The sequence below is a fragment of the Gymnogyps californianus genome, chromosome 2 (assembly GCF_018139145.2).
Source record: "Gymnogyps californianus isolate 813 chromosome 2, ASM1813914v2, whole genome shotgun sequence".
Taxonomy (NCBI): Eukaryota; Metazoa; Chordata; class Aves; order Accipitriformes; family Cathartidae; genus Gymnogyps; species Gymnogyps californianus.
In genome coordinates, this window is record NC_059472.1 from 79,737,602 (window position 1) to 79,759,560 (window position 21,959).

The 21,959-nt window shown below is 42.7% G+C and overlaps 1 protein-coding gene across 2 annotated transcripts in view; it reads right to left on the reverse strand.

Annotated features, from left to right (window-relative positions):
• Positions 1 to 21,959, reverse strand: part of CTNND2 (catenin delta 2) — a 700,253-nt gene that overhangs the window by 288,469 nt on the left and 389,825 nt on the right. The window contains exon 7 of one of the 2 annotated variants that reach the window (XM_050891195.1): positions 13,063 to 13,195. In XM_050891195.1, coding sequence (XP_050747152.1) covers positions 13,063 to 13,195 — 133 coding nt within the window. Of the gene's footprint in view, positions 1 to 13,062; positions 13,628 to 21,959 lie in introns of both variants that reach the window. The other variant, XM_050891194.1, reaches the window with a different exon arrangement.

Genomic DNA, 21,959 nt, shown 5'->3' on the forward strand with positions numbered 1-21,959 from the left:
AGGAAGAACAGCGTGTCTTTAATTCCCTAAAGCTGGGTCTTCCTTCCTCCCTGCGGCACAAGGCCGTACCAAGGCAGGCTTGGGGACCCAATTTCTGCCTGCTAAGCAGCAGTGTAGACTAAACATCCAAAACCCCACAGATCTTTGTAGGGCTAGAGACCACTTCCAGCAGCATGAATGATTTGCTAAAAAGCATTGCTGCCTCCAGTAACACGAATCAGGTACTATTCCACTGATGCCCGACAGTGAAAACTTAACTTTCTGATGGTGTTTAACATCGTGGAAAAGCACAGCATCTAAAAAACCCAGCAACTCACAACCCTTCCCCCAAACCGAGCACCAGCTCAGTCAACCTTAAACAGAGCAAGTTCTCACAGCAGCTCCGGTGCAGGGGGAAGGGGAAAGCCTTTCCGCATCGACTCCTCCCTGCACATGGAACAGAAAGAATATGTAGAGCTTAAATCCAACTAGAAGTGAAAGTCTCAAGATTGGCACAGAAAATTTGTTAAGGAACGTGCTTTGTGGAACAGTGGTTCCCAAAGGGAAAACAGTCACTGTGTAACACTGTGGGAAGGGTAACACCAGAAAACAAAACTCACTTGGGTAATGAAGTGTCAAGCCTGTCCAACTACCGTATTCCTCAACTGGCTTTTGCTGGGCAACCTGAATTTTTGATCTAATTGTACTGTCATTACTGGGAGTTCACACTTCCAGCAGGTGGGTTTCCTGCTAACAGGGAAAATGCAAATAGACAGTTCCAATGAATCCTGACCACGCGTGCATCTTTTTAAAAGTATTAATTTATGATGAATATTGTGCGTACTTGTTTTGCAAACCTTATGTTCCAGTCTCTGATACACACAGTTGAAATCCAAGACACAACACCCGGGGTTTGCCCACAGAAGAGTGTCTGCAACTTACCTTTTGTAATTCCTTTTACAGTGAGATTCCATATTATTAGACATGTGAACAATATTAACTTTGAGATTTTATCTGTAACACTTTGTACTCAAACTTGCATTTCACTGAGAGAATGGAAAAAAGCATCAGAGAGCATTTATTCTTTCATGTAAAGTCATCTTTGATAGAATATTAAACACTTTCTCCTCTCAGCGGCTTTCTCCTCCTTAGTGAGTATTTGCTTGCAATTCCTAGTTTCTAGACTTCACCAAGACCTGGGGTATAAGTCTGTGATATTCCAGGGGAAAAAGCAGGGTTCATTATCTTTGTCTTTCTTTCAATGCCACATTCAAGAAAGGGAAGATCTCTTTGGATATTCTGTAACACATTCTATTACTCATCAAGTTTTCATTATCCATTTGAGACTCACTGCATTTAAAATACGAGAGTGAAAACATGGAGCTTTTATTAAATGTATACATAATCAATTTGAATACAAACTAAAGAATTTAGTTATGCCTGTAAAAAAGTTTAGACCAGCAATTATCCACTTTTATAATTATGTTCAATAGATTACCATAGCATTATTCAAGCTGGTTTTAGGTTGTTCCCATTACGTATACATCGAGACCTCTGCTAAAACACTTGAAATAATCTCCTTTTATTAAAATCATTATAATCTAAAGCAATTCTAACAGGCTTGCTCTAAATAAAACAAATAAAAGAAAAGGAATACTGTTAACACCGTGATCATGAGGAGCTTAAGGACTTAAGCAAAGTTTATGCTGGAATAATCATCATATCCCATAAAATAAAGTTTTCCCTTTTAATTCATTATGCTTACTAATATAGCAATCACACAACAGTAAGCATTTAGTATTCAACTTCCAAAAACTCAGAAAAATATCTTACATAAGTCCTTCCACAATAAGCAGCAAGCAAAAAAGGAAATGGATGGCTACACATTTTTCTCCAGGAACTTACTTAAAGCAAAAAAAAAAAAAAAAAAGAGACAAGAAAAGAAAGGAAACAAAACCAACACAACAGACTTTGCGATGTGCCATTAATCTCCCAAATTCAGATTATCCCTGAAAAGCACGGCAAGGAAAGGATCGTAAGCTGAAAGAGTCCTGTCACTCGAGTCGAGAGTCCATGCTAAAAAGAAATGGCCGTGACAAATGCTGCAAGAGACGAATGGTGACAGAAGGTCACCGGCAAAAGGAAAGCAGACCTAAGATAAGAAATGTAAGAAATGTGTTCACAGCAGTTTGCAATGAACCACTGGAAGGGTTCAGCTTCAAGAAGCGCTTTAACAGTACCTTCAATTAGAAGGATGAGATGCATGTCAGTCCAAAGGCGACAAACACTTGAGGGATTCTGAACTGTCCCACAATTAGTTCCTGGTTATTCATAAATGCAAATTGACATCATTTGCATGTCAAATGGATGCCTCACCTGTGAAGCCAACACTTCCACGATCATATGGCTGAAGACATTTGCATCAAGTTTTGCCTGATTTTACAAAAGCAGTCTGAAACGTACTGCAGACTGAGAAAAGCAGTGACATGCAATCCATCACAATCTTGATAAACTTCAGAGAAAAAGAAATTCTCGGCTAAGACAGTTAATTCTTGAATTCCCAGACTCACAACATAGGATCTTAAGCAGGCCAGGACACAAATTAGATCACTTTGGAGAAGACTGCTCAGTTATGCTCAGCATTAACATCAGATTCTTGCCAAAAGCAGCTCAAGGTGCAACACAGACAAGGATGACATGAGCTAGACAGGAACTCTAACTTCAGACTGAAAGAAACGCAAAATTTTGATGAATAAGCCTTGAAAACTTTGAAGCATGGTCAGAGACCAAAGTGCAATCATGACTCAAGGGTCACTATCTTCAGCAGGGCTAACAGTTTTAATTCTTCAAGGGAAAACTGAAGAGCATTAGTTCACAAAGATCCTCCAGCCAAACACATCTGGTTAGTCAAAGCCCTAAAAGCAAAGCCTGCTGGTGACAACAAGCCACTCATATGATACCTTTTGCCCTCACTCCCTCCTTGGTCAGACACTACTATCCTAAAAGCTTCCAGGGACTCGACTGATCTTGTCTTTGAAAAAAGGCTGGCAGATCTTTCATCAAATTACTTATTCTTACCAGGATTCAGCAGTCTTGATGTGTAACCTCCATTTACTAATAGCAGCTACATAAGCTACCAGCCTTTCGTCTGTTAAGAAAAGAAGGAAACACACTCAAGTCAGGTCTGTGTACAACAGGCTTCTTAACTTCTTGATCATCCAGGCAGATCAGTTCAGAAGAGAAGAGGGCTGGAAAGAGTCTCTCTTGCCCACAGTTGTATATAGTTCCCCAGATGAAGTCCTAACCATACATAACACTCCCAATTTTGCTTGTTATGTGATTAGGCCATGAAATATTCTATTATGTTCCTAATACAGGTGGCTGAGATGTACTGTAGTCAAGAAGGTCACCCAGGTCTTTTCCTGCTCTTGTTTTCAGCCAAAGATCCCTAATTTGTAACTAGCTATTAGGTGCGTTATTAGCTCAGCTCCAATTCTGTTCTTTCCCTCTGATCTGCAAAACTCTTTCTACATAGGATTTATCTTCCTCTCTTCAGAGAATGCCTCCTAACATTCCGCTATCAAAAAGTTTCCTTGGCATATTTCAGAGTTTTGTGCTGAGAAAACAAAATGAAAAAGTATTTTTCAAGTGGCCGAAAGAGTTCTCCTTGTGGGACTTCATTAGTAGCATCCTTCCTTTCCATTAATTTGATTTTCAAAATGACAAACTGACAATGCTCCTTTGCCCAGGTCCTTGCCCAACTACACTCTTGCAAGAATATCCATCTTCTCTAGCTTAACTAAACATTTCTCAAGTGGCACTACAGAAAATGTGTGCTCATAGCCCTTATAGGAAATAGAAAGACATCAGATATAATCTAAGAAAAGGTCAGTAAACAGGTTATTCCAGTACAATCTGGTTTTGGTGAACTCATGTTGCAAATTATCCCACTAACCGTTTACCACCTTCACTTCTTGTACTATCCTTTCTATCAGTTTTTGTTGTAATGCCCAACAAAGCACTGTGATTAGCTGGTCTGCAATTTTTCTTTTAGTCAGTCCTCCCTTTCTTCAGGGCATATTAGCCCCAAACACGCAAAGGCCTGTCATCTCATCTCCCTTCACCTTCTCTCTCCCCTCCCCCCCAAATATCTGAAAGAGTCCAACTCACCCTCCTTCGCGGATCATGCTCCCAGGACTTTGATGCAAAGCTTTTGAAGAGCTTATGGCACCTTTTGGTGAGCAAATGTAAACACGACTGCATCCCTGCTGAACCAGGATGCTCAGGGAATGTGCGGGTGGGGGAAGGACCCTATGGAGGGGACTCCTTTTGCTCTCCAGTCACAGGAAATCTGCCCCAGTATCAGAGTGCCACAGCTCCTTCTCCACCCTTGCTTTCCTCCCAGGCAACACTCTTTAAACCCAGGGAGAGCTTTAGTCCTATGATCAAAAGGTTTTACTGCCTGAGAGCAGCACAGCTGGCTATCTGATAAAAGGGAAGGTTCGCACCTGGGTTGGAGGGGGAGGGTAAGGGGCCGTAAGGCAAGTCATAGACATACACTATGGCAGAGATAAATATAGAAAAGCGTATGCAAAAATTTCCTCAGAAAAGTGAGGATTGTCTGAGATTTAAGACCATTTGCATTCAAACTAATATGGCACTTTTCTGTTCTTCACCTATACACTACAAGTTGCAACTTGATGTACTTATTAAAAATCTATGTCATCCAACCGGCGCTTCATATGCCATGCCTTATAATTGTAAGATTAGTCATCACTTGGTCCTTCTCATTTCAGCATATTAAATTCTGACTTTTGCTTCTACCCACTTATGATAATATACAGTTCCATGAATTCATTATCATTATACAATCTCTCTCTGCCCTCCATAATACCACTTTTATAAAAACAAAAAGTATTCTGTCTGTTCTGGGTCCATACCTAGGTGATCTTCAAATTTGACCCTACGATTACAGAAAAATTGCCTCACTTATCTCCCATGATTGCTCAAACAGCTAATTTGGTCCAGTGTAGTTTCTGGCAGCCACCACTGACACTGATGTATTTCAGCTGTGAGGACTTTGCATGTCAGCATGGGCAGCCATGGGCACCGCCCCACCCAAGTTTTTGCCTTAAATAAAGGGAGCCTTCCTCAACTCGCCAGTTTGCACTCTTCTTCCTGCCATAGTTAATCACTTTATTTTTGATCTGAGGCACCCGCACTGCTTTAAAGCTGGTGTGTGCACACAACAACCAAAAAGCTATTAGCTATCCCAACAAATTACTGATGAGCTGTGTACTGACTTTCTACATCTCAGCTACTCCGTCTACTGCAAACAGTTTGTGTGCCACAGCAACTGGAAAGGATGAACTTTTCCACCATAGTAAAAATGAAGGGCATGTTCTCACTTCTCTTGAATACCTGAAGATCATGATGGACTAAAGACTTCTGTCACTATTTATTCAGACTTCCGTGACAAACATTTCCAGGCTTTTGGATAAGGCCTTGCAATGGGGTTTCAGACCCTGAGGAAGCTACAGCTTCCACACGTGCCTTCTTTGCCCAGTGCACAAGCGAGACAAACACAGTCTCAATTTAGATCGTACAGCACAAGCAAATATTTTCACTGATGCCACAAAAGCCTGAGTATCAGAAATTTGATTGAAGGGGACCTTCCCCTTGTCTGATACTCCCTATCCCATACAACAGCACTCCCTTCTGCTCTGAACAAGTGAGTTCAAGGCCAAAGACATCTGGGAGGACCCAGAATCACACTCCTGGCAACTGAAGAGGACAACAGGTACGTGAGGACACCATTCAGACCTGAGGGGAAAAGGGATAGTAACAGGCACAGACAAGACTCATCCTCACTAGAATGCTCTCAAGACCCAAAAGTTTGGACATATCATAGTTCATGAGGCCCTAGCCTCTTCCTATAATCTCACATACTAAGAATAATACAAATCAACATAAGCAAGACACGGCTATATGAATTGGAGAGCCAACACTGGCTAATGTATTTCCATTGCTCTAAACAAAAGTTCCAAAAAGTTAGGTTCCCAAAACACTGCTCTTTGACTTCATATATTTCATTGGATTTCAGTAGCCAAGAAAAATTGACAGAAGAATTCCAGTTCCTCAGATTAACCATCTTTCTGCTATGGACACTGACTCTTCTCTGCTAGCTTTTTGCCAACTTCAACTCCTTCTTGGGCTTCTTTTCCGCAGGTATATAAGCACAGACTTTTTAAACTCTGCTCTGATGCTTAAGGAATTCCTTCCAGTGGCTTGCATGCTTTCATTTGAATTCTGGCCTTCTTAGGTACACTGCTAAAGTTCAGGACCAGAGGCCAGAAACTGCATGCCAGGTGGTGTGGTTACAAGCAACAGCACAGGCTTCAGTACTAACCAGAAGCATATTTGATGTTACATTCACCTAAAAGCGCAGAAACAGCCACTGCCACTCAATTTCCCACAGTCATTCAGTTAAAATACTTGCAGCTTCATACCAGTTGAATCTATTTTCAGCGATGCTGCAGACTGGTTTTCTTTGCCTAAGAGCTTGTGATTTTGCAATATTATTTGATTTCACACCTCTGAAAGACCATTGGGAGGATCAGTCAAACAATTTCCCATATCAAGAACAGGAAGCAAAGGGAAAGGTTAACGGTCAGTGCAAGAACAGGACCCAAGTTTAGACGTATTTGTAGCGTTTGCTCACCCAGGAAGTCAAAGCTCAAGTTCATTAGCTCAAAGATATATCCACATACATGGGGCCTCCGTGTTTGGCTCTTGTTAATTATCCCTCTCCTACGAACAAATTAATTTCATGTAAGCTAGATTTGAAAGATGCAGGAACAAAAACCATGGCAATAAGAAGATATTTCAAAGACATCCATCTTATTCCTTCTGCTTTATTGCTGCAGACTGTCCATTTTGGATACCTTGTCCAAGTTGGAATTAAGCACTATTGTAAATGTTTCAGTTGTAACAATTAATGACATAATTATCACTGAAGGAATAGGTAGAAGTAGAACTAGCAGCAAAGAAAAGCAAAGTGAACATCGAGTTGTGTATTTCTATCAGCTCCAAGACCAACATCAGCACTTCTCACCTCCAGGATACAATGCAGAAACAAATAACTTAGTACCAGAAAGATACCAAATTATAAATCTCTGATTAATATCTGAAGTATTACTGGATGCTTCAAAATCTTTCGTTTTGTTTTCTTGTCTGAAAGGAAGAGTTTCAAAACAAACAAGAGTAGAAGGAGGAAAAAAAATCCTAGGACTGCACTGTCTGTCCCAGAACAAAAGGGCATTAACAACGTTCTCATGTGTAAAGGCTCTGACAGCAGATAAAGGAATTTTCTAGCTAATAAAAACAAAAAAAAACTTAGGAAAAAATCTATAGAAAACTATTTTGGTTAAAATTAATGAAGCAATTTTGTTTTCCCTATAAAAGAAATACTCACAGGATTCTGTAAAAATACAAGAAAAATAATTAAGGGAAACAACTGAGTGTCCTTTTTGTTATGATCGATCATATTGATAGTCCAAGTTGCACAGCTTATCTTAAAGCCAAAAAATCCAAAGATTTTCCTTCCTTACCTGTCCAAAGAAGTACAACTGCACTTCACACCTAGACTGTTTTATTAGCTCAGCCCTGTGTCTCAGGTGGGGATTTTAAGGCACAGAGAACTTTTAATTCTGGGCTGATTTAGATCCACTTTGGCTGTGGGTTAACACTTTGCTTGTACCTTCCTTATCTAAAATGCCCTGCCCAAAGGCTGAATGATGACGCACGCGATGAAGTCTGGTCTGCATTTGCGAACATTGGTGGGAATTTGGGTTTGATGCAGTCTAAAAAGTATATTTTACTTGCATACAGTTTAAATCCCTCAAAGAGGCTAATTTTAACTCAAGTTAGCACTAACATGGATTTTAATACTAGCTCTGCTAAGAGTTATTTCTCCCCCATGTGGAGGTATGAAAGAGGGGGGTGGATGCATGTGTGCTCACAAGCAGTAATGCAGCCATTCTAGCACAAATACATAGTACAGCATGATTTACTGGAGAACTGTAACGCTTAACCAGATAATTTTTTGTAAAGACGGCAATAAACCAGTGATATATAGATGATCCAGTACTTTCATGCAGGTGAAAGGAAATCTAAACCCATGCTAGTGGTAATGTATATCAGTTATCCCATACACAGTCGCATAAGCTGATCTGTTCTGTGCCTGTATGATTGCACACCAAAATGCTAAAACATGTCAACACTCACCATCAAGTAGCAGTCCTGCCATAAATCTCAACGGGCAACCAGGGTTCAACATGTCATATGCAATGAAAAGCACACAGAAGGAGAAAGGGCAAAAGAAGGTCCCCAGCAAAGAGGGAGAAGAGCAAGACAAGACAGATGAAGAAGCAGAAGGAACCAGTTAAGACCCTGATAAACTTAGAACTCTTTGCTCAATAAAGAGTGGAAAGCATATTTTATATATTAACCCATGCCACTTTTTTATAAACCAGTGCTATTTGAGAATTAATACTACACATGCATACAAACAGTCCTACCTCAGAAAGGACCAATTCCTTTTCTTTCTGATTTTATAGGGACCTGAAAGAAGATTCTGTTTGCAAACACGAGGCTGAGCACTGAAGTTTTCAGCAGCGGCACCAGGGCTGTCTGAGGGATGCTGCAGCTCTTGTTTCAGTGGAACATATCACCACTACATGAAGAATAGCTGCATAATATTCTTTCCACCTAACATTATACAAAGTGATTCACTCCAACACTCATTTCTTAAACCTAACCTTTTAGTACAGCTGATGGAGCATGATGCGGTCTTCAAACATATTTATTTTCTTTTTAGTTTTTTTGTAGTAAAGCAATGCATAAAATTGCCTGCCATTGTCTTATATGTCCCTAGTCTTCCCTAAGCCTGGATGAAGAGGCAGGAGTGGCTCTGCAACACCAGGGCTGCTCCTCTGTCACATAACCTGAGGCACAAACTACCTTAACACCACCCTTTCACTGCCTCCTCTCCCTTTGCTCCTAAGCAAACTCACTACTCCTTTAGTACTGTCTATCTGATTCTGGCCAGCAAGAGATGCTTCAGAAGACTGTGAAGAGTGGGCACCCGTGCGATGACCTGCCTCCTGAAAGGGCTTCCCCATGTTTCTGCTCCTTGCTGTCCTACACACTCCTCCTTCCAGGCAAAATGGGCTGCTTTGGCGAGTTTGGCTCCCAGCAGCACTCTGCAGCTCGGTCCAGATGTGGAAGCTGCAAGAAGGTGTTTACAAACTGTGCTTTCTGGATTCAGATTGCTGCTTGAACAGACAGTCGAGTACGCTTTGGAGCAGCACAGATCGGAAAACTACTTCCAAAACTGTAATTGCAGATCATAGCACTGAAGCAGCTAGACTAAGAATAAACACGGCAAGTGTACACTCACAAGAACTGCTATATACACACGTACACACATACCCATACACGCACACGCTTGGCAATGGTAGCAGTTCAAGTATAACTAGACTAAAACCCATTTCTGAAGACGTTTCTAAGGTTACTCGGTTAAAACTGAATCATGGCATGCTGTTGCACGTCTTATTTTAAATTCAGGATGCAGTCTAAGAATTGCCATTTTTATAATTTCAAGTTGTTTCATAATCGAGTTTGTAGGAAATTAATATAAATAATGCCATCTCTTCAATTAAATCTTACATAGATTCAGTTTTGGGCAATCTACGTTTGTATTGTACATTTTCAATTACAATTTTTTAAAAAATTGATCATATCTGAAGGTCTTCTCTATTGAACATCTAACCCTGGTACTGATATAGTTCAATTTGTTTAGCACACTGAGACCCAGTAGTATTCATGAACTAGATAGCTCCAGTACAAATTTCTAATATCATGCAAAAAAAGTTAAAACAAATGCATTATTTGTATCCCTGGTAATTACTACAAATAATTATTTTTTCTTCCCGGAGATATAAAAAGATTACTTTGAGTAACATCATCCCTGTGATGACACATACATACCAGTGCAACTTCACATTAATCACAGTAGGCAAACCATCAATCAGTGCAATGTGACAAGTATTCTCCACTCTTCCTCCTCCTCTCTTGAAGAAAAAAAAAAAAAAAAACAAAACCAACCCATCTTTGGATGTTGTGAACAACAAGCAAAAATCTCATTTATTGAACATAAGCTTTCCAACATACAATTGCTTGCTCTCCTTCTCAACGGATTTGATTTCTAACACTATGGAAAACTCCTGAAATAATATAATATAATATACTTACAGCTCAAATACCAAACCTGTTCTGAGCAAAAAAGCCTACAGAAAAAAAAAAGATTGCCTTAGTAGTATCCGTAACATCTGATCCTGGCTAACTCTAAAGCATACATTAATTTTAAGCCTCTGTGTAGTCCATTGACTTCAGTGAATCCAGTGAAAGTCTAGAAGATTAGTCAGGCACTTAACACTGCTAGCAAATGTGTAACTCTGGGATGGCGGGGAGGCTATGAGGAACATGCTACAGAATGGTAATGGAAAATAACGGGTGGGAGCACACAGGAGGAAACTTTTGCAAAAGAATGGGTCATGTGATAGAGCTCCTTTCAAGGACTACTTGAAAGGCATGTCACCACTGTGGAAAAAAAAATGGTTTTTACTAACATACTGTTGCTTCCACTTTGGTTTTTTTTAAGTAGCAATACTACCTCTACATGCCTGTCACCTAATACTTATTCAAGTCACAGGATTTTCCATTTGTTATAAAACAAGACACTGAGGTTTTTTTGCATATCTTAAAAGCAAATCCTTATGAGATACAGTAACTCAGAAGCTCATTATGTTTGTTCTGATCAGCACAACACTTGGAAAGGTTAGTGTTCTTTACCAATTTTTACAAACTTAATAGCAAGTTCAAATGATCAATCACTACTCCCCTCCCATACTAAAAGCCACACAAAAATATACCAGCCATTTCCTAAATACATGTATCTATAAGCTTCTCTTTCACCCAAGCCATAAATGAGTGACAAGCAACTCCTCACAGTGGGTCCTAAAAAGAAGCAGGGAGGGAAGTACCTACCTTACGCAAGATGCAGAAGAAGTCTTAGCAAAAGCTTTTATTTAAAAGCAAGAAAATGAATGCCAGATTCTTAACTTTTATTCAAATCAAAGTAGAAAACCTCATTAGGAATGCCTGTAGAACCACTATTGGCCAAAAAGCCCAAAAAAGTCCAAATTCATGTTGCAACTTGGGTCTAGCACAGGACGAACAGCTTCTCTAACACTGTAGCACTTCAGAGTCATCATTAAGCCCTACAGAACAAGCTTTGACTAAGCTATCATCACAGGTTTAATGCTGCAATGCTATAAAAGATGCCTTCTTCAAAAAACAAAACCAAAACCCCAATACAATACAAATTCCAATGCTAAAAGTACATAAAGAGAAATATGGACTGTGCCTCTTAGAAATTTCCCAAAGCAAAGACTTCTATCCTAGAACAAAGGTAAACAAAAATCAGGGAAATACTGGTAGTTCATGCCCACAGGTATATAAGTTTTAAATTGAATTATCCTCTGTTCCTTTGACGCCGACAGTTCCCTCCATGCCTATTTAGGCCGAAACAACTCTTGCTACAGGATGAAGCTGCAGAACTCCCTAAAAGACAAAGTTTGTGGCAATTCTACATTTCCACTTTACTCTACAAAGGCAATATTTAATACCTGTGGCCAACAGTGTGTTGGACTACAATGGGGAGAAGTTATATAATTGCTAAGTAAACCACTTTTTGTAATTTGAGACTGAATATTTGACAACAGGATTGATATAAGTGTCCTGAGATCTCGATTCTGGCATCATTTAGTGATGCTATCTCTTTATACATTCTGAACTTCAAAAACAGTGTTACATAAACAAAAAAGAAGTCTTCCAATCCCTACCCTTTAAATAGGAAAAAATCCCATCAAGTAGTTCTTACAAGGAGATACACTGATACTATATTTTATTATCAGTTAATTTAATCTGTATGTTTAGACACACTGGAATTATAGAGGATGCCAACAACTGCTGGAGCAGCGGAGGGGAGATGGGTGAGAGGAGAAAGGGGGATGAGAAGAGGTTTTAACTCCAGTAAGAAACTTGTGTACCTGCCTGATAAACACAGCCAAACCTCTTTATGTATCCTATTTATCTTCAAATCTATTTATGTCACACAAGAGAACATATGAGCATAGCAGCTGTTACTATAGCAATGAAACTGGAAATTTTGAGAACACAAAAAAACCCACCCCTGAAGGATGCTCAGTTTAGCAGAGAGATGGTGTAGAGAACAGCGCACCAGTATCTCACTTCTAGGATCTGTTCAAAGTCTGCGGTTACAGAGACATTAAATCAGCTCTAACAGCCTATTCCCTAAAGAGCACTCGGAGCCAAATAACCACGCTACCTATTACTCGGCTCTACTTGGTACACCGGGAGTCCCTGCTAAGTAACCCCAAACTTGCCAAATACCCCAGAACCGCCTGTAAACCTGGGGAAGAGCGATTCTCTGCAAAAGGCTCACAGGTTTTGATCGCGGCAGAGAAGGGATTCACCATAGTAACATACTCCCCACCCGCACCGTGGGTAAGAGCAAGGAGCTCAGCGCCCAGCGCTGCGAGCCCCGCACTCTCCCGACACCAAGCACACCTGCCCGGCACCGGGAAGATGGGATGAGCCGGGAGAAGTAAGGTACTTTCTTAAAGAAGCAGGCAGGCAGCCTGCCTCTCCCCACTCACCGCTGCCGGCACGAAAACCCCAATTCCCGCAAACCGGTTTTCTGTCAAGCCCACCCGACTCCTTCCTCGCCTCGGCCGGCAGCCGTGCCACCCCGCCCCGGGAGACGCCGCGGCTGGCGGGACGCTGCCGCCCGGGGGCCGGCGGGGGCGCCTTCCCCCCGCTCCCTCGCCCCCCACCACCTCCCCGCCGCCGGCGCGGCGGCACCGCGCATCCCCCCCTACCTCCCCCCACCCCCAACCCCGCCGCCGCGGACCCAAGGCGCTGCCGGCCGCGATTTACCTGCGAGGGAGCCGGGTCTCTGCAGGGTGGCGGTGGCGTACAGCTCCTGGGAGTGCTTGCTGTACTGATCGGCAGCGTGAACCAGCCGCTTGGTAGGCGACAGGGTGGCGTAAGTGCCGATGGTGGAGCTTAACTGGTGGATAGGAGAGGAGGAAATGTTAGACTGGACGGTGGGCGGGGAGGTCACTCGGATGGGGGACGGCGACAGTCCCGCCGAGGAGACGACGATGTTGATGGGCGAGCTGGTGCTGTAGGACTTGGCCAGGCGGCTGGGGGACTGCTTCGGGGAGGAGAGGCGCTGCGCGGTGGCGTAGGCGGCGCCCTCGGCGGCGGAGCCGGCCCGCGGCAGCTTGGTGGGGGAGCCGCCGGGCTGGGCGGGCAGCGGGGAGCTCACCCGCTGCGCCGGCAGCGTGGAGCTGGTGTAGTAGAGCGCGGCGGCGTGCTGGGGCTCGGGCAGGTGGAAGGCGCTGCCGTGGCTGGGCGCGAAGGGCTCCCGCGGCTGCGGGGCGGCGGGCGGCGGCGGCGGCTCCGGGCCGCCCGGGTGGGCGCCGCGGCCCCCCGGGCCCTGCTGCGGGAAGGAAAGGCAGAGGCGTCAGCGGGGGCGGCGGCGGGGGGCGCCCGGCTCCCCCGGCCCTGCTCGGGGCGGGGCGAGGGGGCTCGCTCGCCGGAGGGCCCCCCCAGCCGCACGCAGCCCCCTCCTCGACCTGAAGCCGGGCCGGCGCCCAGCGCCCTCGGGATGAAGGGACGCGTTAATCTGCTACAGCGTTTCCAGCCTTTGAGGGAAAACCGGCCGCCGGCTCGGGCCGAGCGGCGTGAGAAACTCCGCGTCGCGGCTGAAGTCGGCACCCGGCTGGAGGGCAGGCTGCTCCGGGCTCTCTTGCTCTGAAATGCGCTCTCGCATACCTGCCCTTAAACCAGGCATAGATCAGCCCGAGTTTAAATAAATAAATAAATAAATACATACATACATACCACCCCGCCCCCCCAGACTTTCACTCTGCATACACTAGAGAAGAGCAGCTGAAGCCACGGAAAGGGCTTTAATCGGGTAACTTTCCTCATCGAAAAGCAATCGGCGGCCGTACGAGGAGTGGCACCGCGCCGGACTGACACCGCCCCCGGGTTTCGCGGCCGCCGGCGGCGCGACTGGCCCGCCCGGCGGCGGAATCGCGGCGCTCGCCTCAGGCCCGTCCTCGCGTGAAGAAGCGGAGGGGAAAAGCATCACCCGCGCCGCGGGGGACGCCCGGGTCGGCCCACGCCGAGCCCCGCCGCCGGCGCGGCGGCACGGCAGGCGCTCGGCTCGTATTTGTTTACGCGGCACAAAGGGGAAGGAGGGCACGGGAGGAGCTGCCGGGGCCGGGCCGCATCCAGCGGGGAACCTGCATCGGGGTGGAGGGAGCGCACCGCACCGCCCAGCACCGCCGGCCTCGGGGCCTGCCAGCCGCGGGGAGGGCAGCGCGAAGTTCCCCTTAAGCCCAGTAATTGACGGGGGGGGGGGGGGAGGAAGGGAGCGAGCGAAAATCCTCGGCAGATGCTGCCTATTAGGAATTTCAGTTATGTGCCTGAGCCGCTTCTGGAGCAGCAAAAGGATGGAGCTCGCCCTTACACACGGGCGGCTTCCCCTTTTTTATCGGGGATCTTAGGCTCAAGAGAGCATCTGTGAATCTGGCAACATTAAAATCCTCTAATAACTGCACCCCGCAGTGAGCGAGAGCTCAGCGCTCTGTTGGAAGATGCACTCTTGTTTCAGATACTATTTTTTTTCTGGTTATGCAGGGGATTTACTTGAAAGCTCAGAAAGCGCTCCAGATCCCGGGAGTTGACAGTGCAGTTTGAATCAGTCTGACCAGTGCTTCGCCCAAACACACACACCTCTTGGCTACTGACTTCCTTAGCGAGAAAAGCCTTTAACACGTGAATAATGAATATTGTGACTCAGTTCAAAGAGCTGTGGTGAATGCCGACAGCAGCGTTGTTTCACATTTAAATAGCAACACGTTTTTTTAGTAGCATCCTACAGGAAAAAAACAAGTAAACAAAAGCACCATGTTCCTGGTATGAAACTTGATTTATTTTCACTAGGATACCCAATAAAGGATTTGGTCAGGAATTGAGGACAAGATAAAACAACTAATCAGAGCAAAGAACAAATGAGGTTCAAAATGCCAGAAATGTGTACTTCTTCCTATGTACACCCACTGGAAAATTTTCTGTCCTTTTCTTTTTTTACTTTTGGACCCCTGCCCCTCATCTTAAATGCTCTGCATCTGGGGAAAGAATATGTATTTTTCTAGACATGGACAAGAAGCAAGGCTTTGGAGGAGTTGCTCCTGGTGCTTTGCTCCCAGTTGTTAGTAGCATGGAAGCTACCAGCACTCACACCATTCAGGTGTCTCAAGGGAGCACCGCCAGAGCCAAACCTCACTGGCTTCGGGAGGTTTTGCACCCCAAAGAGCAACGGCCTTCTAGAGAAATGTAAACTGTTCCCTCCAGCTGTTCTGTATGGTAAGTCCCGGGCGGGCAAGGGGATCACAGACCTAAGTAGCCTGCTTGCTGTTGAGTTGGACTGTTCTGATTGCGGCCGCGAGTTACAAACACCACAGCATCGAGTACGAGCCTTGAAATTTTCATATATGGCCAAAAAGCTCAGGTTGCTCATTTGAAAGACTCGTAACAAAAAACCAGGAAGGCAAACTCTGGGAACATCAATGAACTTTTAAAAGCTATTTTCATGCTGAGCTACTTACCGTCTCTGCTTTAAACTGGAAAGAAGGGCTAATCTGCAACTGACTGTCCAATAATGTATTTGACAGGAGTACAGTTTTCATTTTCCAGGTTTAAACTGTATGGTAACAACTTTTATAAAACAAAAACAGGCTGGCAAGATTTAAGACAGCATGGACAGAGCAAGTTTTGCACGTGACAAAAGGTCGTTTGAACCAGCTACGTTATCAATTGATATCTGTTAATAAATTTTACTTTTTGGACTGTTAAGCGGCATAATAATGTATTTTGTAATATTCAACATTGTTCCAAAACGGTCTTCTGCAATGTTACCAGTGTCTTCTGCAACACACTGCTAACACACTGGTAACGTAGTTTGTCATTGATCATAAGGATTGTAGGCAAGCACTGTCATCATGTATACAAAACTTCTTTTCCTAATCTACTTCTACACTGCTTGATATGTCAAGGATTTAGAGTAATTAATTTCAAGTAAACCAATATTATCCCATATTCCTAATAAATCTCTAAAGCTGCAGGCATTCTGCAAGTACTAATTCAAAAACCAAAAAAATCCCACTTCACAATTGTCTGTATAGGGAAGAAGGTGTAGTGGCAGGACACAAGAATTAAATGCTTAATTAAAAACGCAGTGTATAGCACTTCCTAAAAAGCTAAGCATTTGCTCTCTGTGAAGGAGAGAACTTTTGGATGAACAGATTGCAATAAAAACATTAGCATGCAGTATTTTCTAGGATGTGACTAATCTCAGACCCGTCTTAAATTCACTGTGAGGTTCTTACATTTTTTCAAAGGGCCAAGTGTACAGTCACATTCTCCACTTGTGTTTTCGGAGGCAAAATGTGTTTTAGTTTCTCCCTGTGTTTCTCCCTGTCTGTTGCTTAAGACAACCATGCAGACATGTCATTGTTCATCCTGCAATGTGACATTATACTTCATATGGAAGAATGAAATACAATGGTATTTTTCCCTTATTTTTCCATTTATCCATTATTGTGTCAACCTGGTAATGAAACTGTGTTTAAACTAATAAATTGAGAGCAAATTTGCTTCCCAGTTGTTATATCCTCCTGCATCAATCTATTTCATAGATGTGAACAAAAATCAAGGACTTTCTTACTACAGCCCTATCAATATCTATTCTAAGACTCAGACAGAGATTTAATTTTTCTGGTATCCCAAAGAAAAGGAGCCTCATTTGCTTATTTGGATTCAATATATGGATTCTGATATTTCCTTTTTAACAGCAGAAATGTGTGAAAAAACATGAGAACATTAATAACAGCTATGAAAGTATTTTATTTCCCATTTAATCTTTCTAGAAAGACCATTCTCTACTGATACGGACAAAACAAGATCTGCACAGCTCTATATAGAAAATTACTGAGGGTGTCCCATTAGGTTATAGTAGACTAGAGAACAGTCTAACTGTTGTTTTCCTGCCATAATTCATGCATTTAATGCACTAAATTTCAGGACATCAGCTTTTTTTTTTTACAATTCCAACTGAAAATTTAAATCAGAACTTTCACTGAAAAAGATGAAATGAAAGACTGCAATAAAAGATTTCTGGTTTATGAAGTGGAACTGAGAAGGGCAAAAAACTGTGTTGATTTATTTATCTGCTGAAAATTTTTCATGGATAAGGAGTTACAAAATCCTAGATGGCTAGACAGCTGAAGCAAAAGTTTGGGGTCAGCTCCTAATTACTGAAGATTCAGCATGTTGATTCTTGGAGATTCGTCCCAGAGGGAAAAACAGTGTATAAGACCAGCAAACCCTGAATAGCAAAAGTCTCAGAGAACAAGATGACCATTATGAATATATTAGCAGGTCCAGCAGGTCTATTTGGTATATCATCTAAAATCCCTTCAAACTATTTTCTTCTTAGGCATGTGTCCTGGTTTCGGCTGGGACAGAGTTAACTTTCTTTTTAGTAGCTGGTACAGTGCTGTGTTTTGGATTTAGTGTGAGAATGATGTTGATAACACTCTGATGTTTTAGCTGTTGCTAAGTAGCGCTTATCTTAAGCCAAGGACTTTTCAGTTTCCCATGCTCTGCCAGCAAGCAGGTGGGCAAGGAGCTGGGAGGGAGCAGAGCCGGGGCAGCTGACCTGAACTAGCCAAAGAGGTATTCCATACCATGGAACGTCATGCCCAGTATATAAACAGGGGGGAGCTGGCCGGGAGGCGCGGATCGCGGTTCGGGAACTAACTGAGCATTGGTCAGCGGGTGGTGAGCAATTGCATTGTGCATCACTGTTTTTTTTTTTCTTCCCCCCCCCTTCTTTTGTTGCATTCCTTTTCATTACTATTATTATTATTTTTCATTATTACTATTGTTAGTATTATATTTTACTTTAGTTATTAAACTGTTCTTATCTCAACCCACGAGTTTTACTTTTTTTTTTTCCCTTTGCTTTCCTCCTCCTCACCCCACTGGGAGGGGGAGGGGGAAGCGGCTGCGTGGTGCTTAGTTGCTGGCTGGGGTTAAACCACGACAGCATGCCAAAACACAAAACCAAAACCTGGTAGGTTTTGTGCATCTATGCTTCATAATTCACAGGTGCTAAGGAACAGAACTTCTGTCAATGCAACCACCTGAGTCTTAGAAACAGAACTAAGAACAGAAAAGGCTTCATAGTCATTTCTTGGGAATGAGATAATGATACAATTTCCAGGAAAATGCTGTAAAATTTGAATCATGGTACCAGTTACCCTTAAGAAATGACAATTTGCGCTTGATGTCCTGTATACTTCTCTGACTGATAATAGAAGAAACTGAAAAGTTATGTTACATTTGAGTAAGTCTGCATGCCCATCTTAGGTCTGGATGAACTTGTACTCACAAGCATTTTTAGTTTAGCATTAAATGCCAGCACCAGTTTTCAGCTCGTTTTGCGCTCTGGAACTTTCAGGGATCGCTTGGCCCTTAAAATCTCAAAGAAGGTCACATCTGATGAATGTGAACACAGTCATATGCAGTACACTGTTGCCCATGAAAAGACCCTTTCTCTTGATTCTAGGGAGGATTTTCTAATTGGATGCTCAAGTTGCGTGGAAGACATCCCTCCAGGCTGCTTTGGCTTGTTGAATATTGGTGGGTGTTGCTAGCTTTAGGCAGCAAACTTGATCGTCCTTACTAGGGTTTTCGAGAGACACGGGTGGTCTTTTAAGGGTCCAGCTCTGTTTCACAATCTCAGTGATGCTCTGTGCTCTTTCAGTGACTGCAAGACTTGCCAGTCTATTGAGGGCTATTTTTTTTCTGTCAGCCCAAAGAACCTTCTGTATGGCTTCACTCAAGTTATCACTCTGCTCTGGTCCAATGCCTCTATCAACACTCTTCCACAAAGGAGAGAAAAGGGTATGGAAAATGCTTAACGTTCTCTAGTCTTCAGGATGCAGACTTCAGTCCTTGGGCAGCACCTGTGGAAGGGTCTTTCTTCTGCAGGACTGCTTGGCTGTCATTTATAAGTTCCTGACCTAACTAGGAAGATGCTACATATGTTCAAATGCACTTATATGATAATAGATGCCAGACTATACCTCTGGATCCCTCAAATGTGGCCTATTCCATCTGTTTCTCCTGATTTTATCACAAAGGTCATGGCTATACTGTGTTTGCAAAATACACCCCAACACTATTAGGAAAACTTGTCAGCCTACCTGATCCTAATCTCAAAGGTCACACGTATAGATGAAGGTAGGTAATACCATCGTAGTCTTCTACACAGACAGAATTGTGTGAGATCCTTTCAGAGTGTCCAGAGATGGTCAATCTCTGGTTTTAAAGCAGCAATGAAAGCTGCCATCACTACCTATTGTAGGATCAAACCAGCATTATGCAGATCAGTTCTTCACTACCATAAGCTATACTAGTGAATTGTTCTCTGTGAGTGTTGTAATAAGAGTAATCTGTCTTAAGATTTCATCTGCTTTCTTTAATGACAGAAAAATTCTTATGTTCATACTTGGAATCCAGTTTTAAACACATCATCATCTGCCACATCCTACCAGAAGTGAAGTCCTTATTTTAGATTTTGTCTGGGTAGATTATCAAGCAGCCTGTCACCTTGTGGCACAGATGACTGATGGCAGGAGTCTAACTGAAAAAGGCCAGTATACAGGTTTTGCTTGACAACTGAACACATTCTTGTGCTCATTTGCTAATATTCTAAATAGGGCTAGTGAGGTGTGGTGGTCTGATCAATGACAAACTTAGGGCTTGTTTATAGGAAAAAGGAGACAAGTTAGAAAATTAACCGTTAAATGATTTTTCAAGACTTTTTTTAATTACCTTTATTTTTCATCTACTTTTTGTTTTTCAGGGTTTTGAAATTCTGTGCCAGCTTGTTCAGTCCAGAAGCTTCAGGAGCACAGGATAATATGCAGTAGGGATTTACCTCTGTTGCTGCCTCAGCCTCTGAAAAGACCGCACCATCACCAGAAGCTAAAAAAGTCCTCATCCAGAAATGTAAACTAGTTTCACTTCCTTTCCCCTCCCCTTGCAAATACATGGCAGAGCATGTGGAAAACCACTACTTGTAGTACATGCTGTGCTTTATATTCCTACGATATCTGCAACGTAAGCTGACCATTCTCAAGATGACAGTAAACCCAATCAATGAGTTGTTCACAAATTACGTTCTCCAAATAGAAGATCCACTTTTGAGCAACTCATCTGCAAAATCTGCTACTTTGTGTAATAAGAGCCACTACTGACTCTTCACAAATCACCTCAATCAATTAATACAGGATATATCAGGATCTGGACACCAAGTTTGAAAAGCTGTTTTCAGTGGGGAAACAGAGTAATTCCCTGCCAGAGGAGCAGTTGTTGCTAAGAAATCCTATTCCAGTAGCATTTAGAAGATAAAAGTTTTGCGTTCCGAAGTACTCAAAGCAGTGGAAAAACTCTATGATCTATAATGAAGTCCTCCAAATTGACAAAAATGTTAGATTGCACTTTGCAGCACTATACAGGAAGTCCCAAGACTAATTAGTTTCTCTTTTTTATACAATTGCATTTTCAGAAATTGTTCTTGCTGTCACAGCTGGCCTTGGGACTATTTACATATTTTTTCCATGCATTTGGGCTATCATTCATGTTCAGAGATAGCTATATTCCTTGCACACAAATACCAAAGGAAATTATCACAATCTGAGCAGTTTTGACTCTTGAGGCTTATTTTAATTATAATAGGGATAGCAAAACAATTCCAAGGATTTACTTTTTTTCTCCTTAATTGTGGGATCAGCAACGGTCATATTCAGAACTTTTTAATTTTAACTTTTGATTCTTCCTCTTCTTGTTTACCTCTTTTAAAACCTCCTTTATATGCTTTTTATGGGATTAATTCATAGTTTATATGGCAGCTTGTTCGTATTTTCAAGACATATTTTAATTGACCTGAAGTTGTCAAGCGTCCTTTGCAGGATGATGGTGTGAAAAATTGTTATGTTCTGTGAGTTATTTTCCTGCAGGAACATCTACCATACAGTCTGGAAGAACACAGGAAGAAAACCTATTTTCTGCCCTCTCATACCAAGGAAAGAAAAAGGACAGGAAAGGTTGCCTTACTAACTTACTAGTTACCTTTCTGAAGGTAACCAGTTCTCTGTGAAGTAGATGGTTCATGAGCACTTTTCAGATCTAAGCAATGGCTGTTCAGTGTAATTTCAATGAAAGAAATCTAGATCGTTAATTTTTCACCCTCTCCATAAATTCATCCTTTTCTATCAATGAGTATGATAAAATTTATATTAAAAATATCACTACTTCTAACCCCTAGACAATTGCACACTTTCCCTTCCTGCCTTTTTTTTTTGTTTAAGATTCTTTCTCCTTCCCCTCTCATTTCTTCTTTGTTTTTGTTTCTGTTGCTCTCACAACCTGTTCCTTTTCCATCGTCTTACTTTTTCTAGCCTCCTTGAAGAATGCATCACACCCTTTCAGGCTAACCCCCAGGGTACGATGCTTTTCACAAAGCACAACTCCTGATGACATCTGCCCAGGCTACAACTGGATATCATAGCCTCCTTTTTCTTTCTAGCTGGAATCCTGCTCTCCTGCTGGCTCCAATCCCAAAGAACATCAGGGAGGTCCTCTTTGGTAAACACAGAAAAACCCTGAGGCCTTACCACTATGCAGGC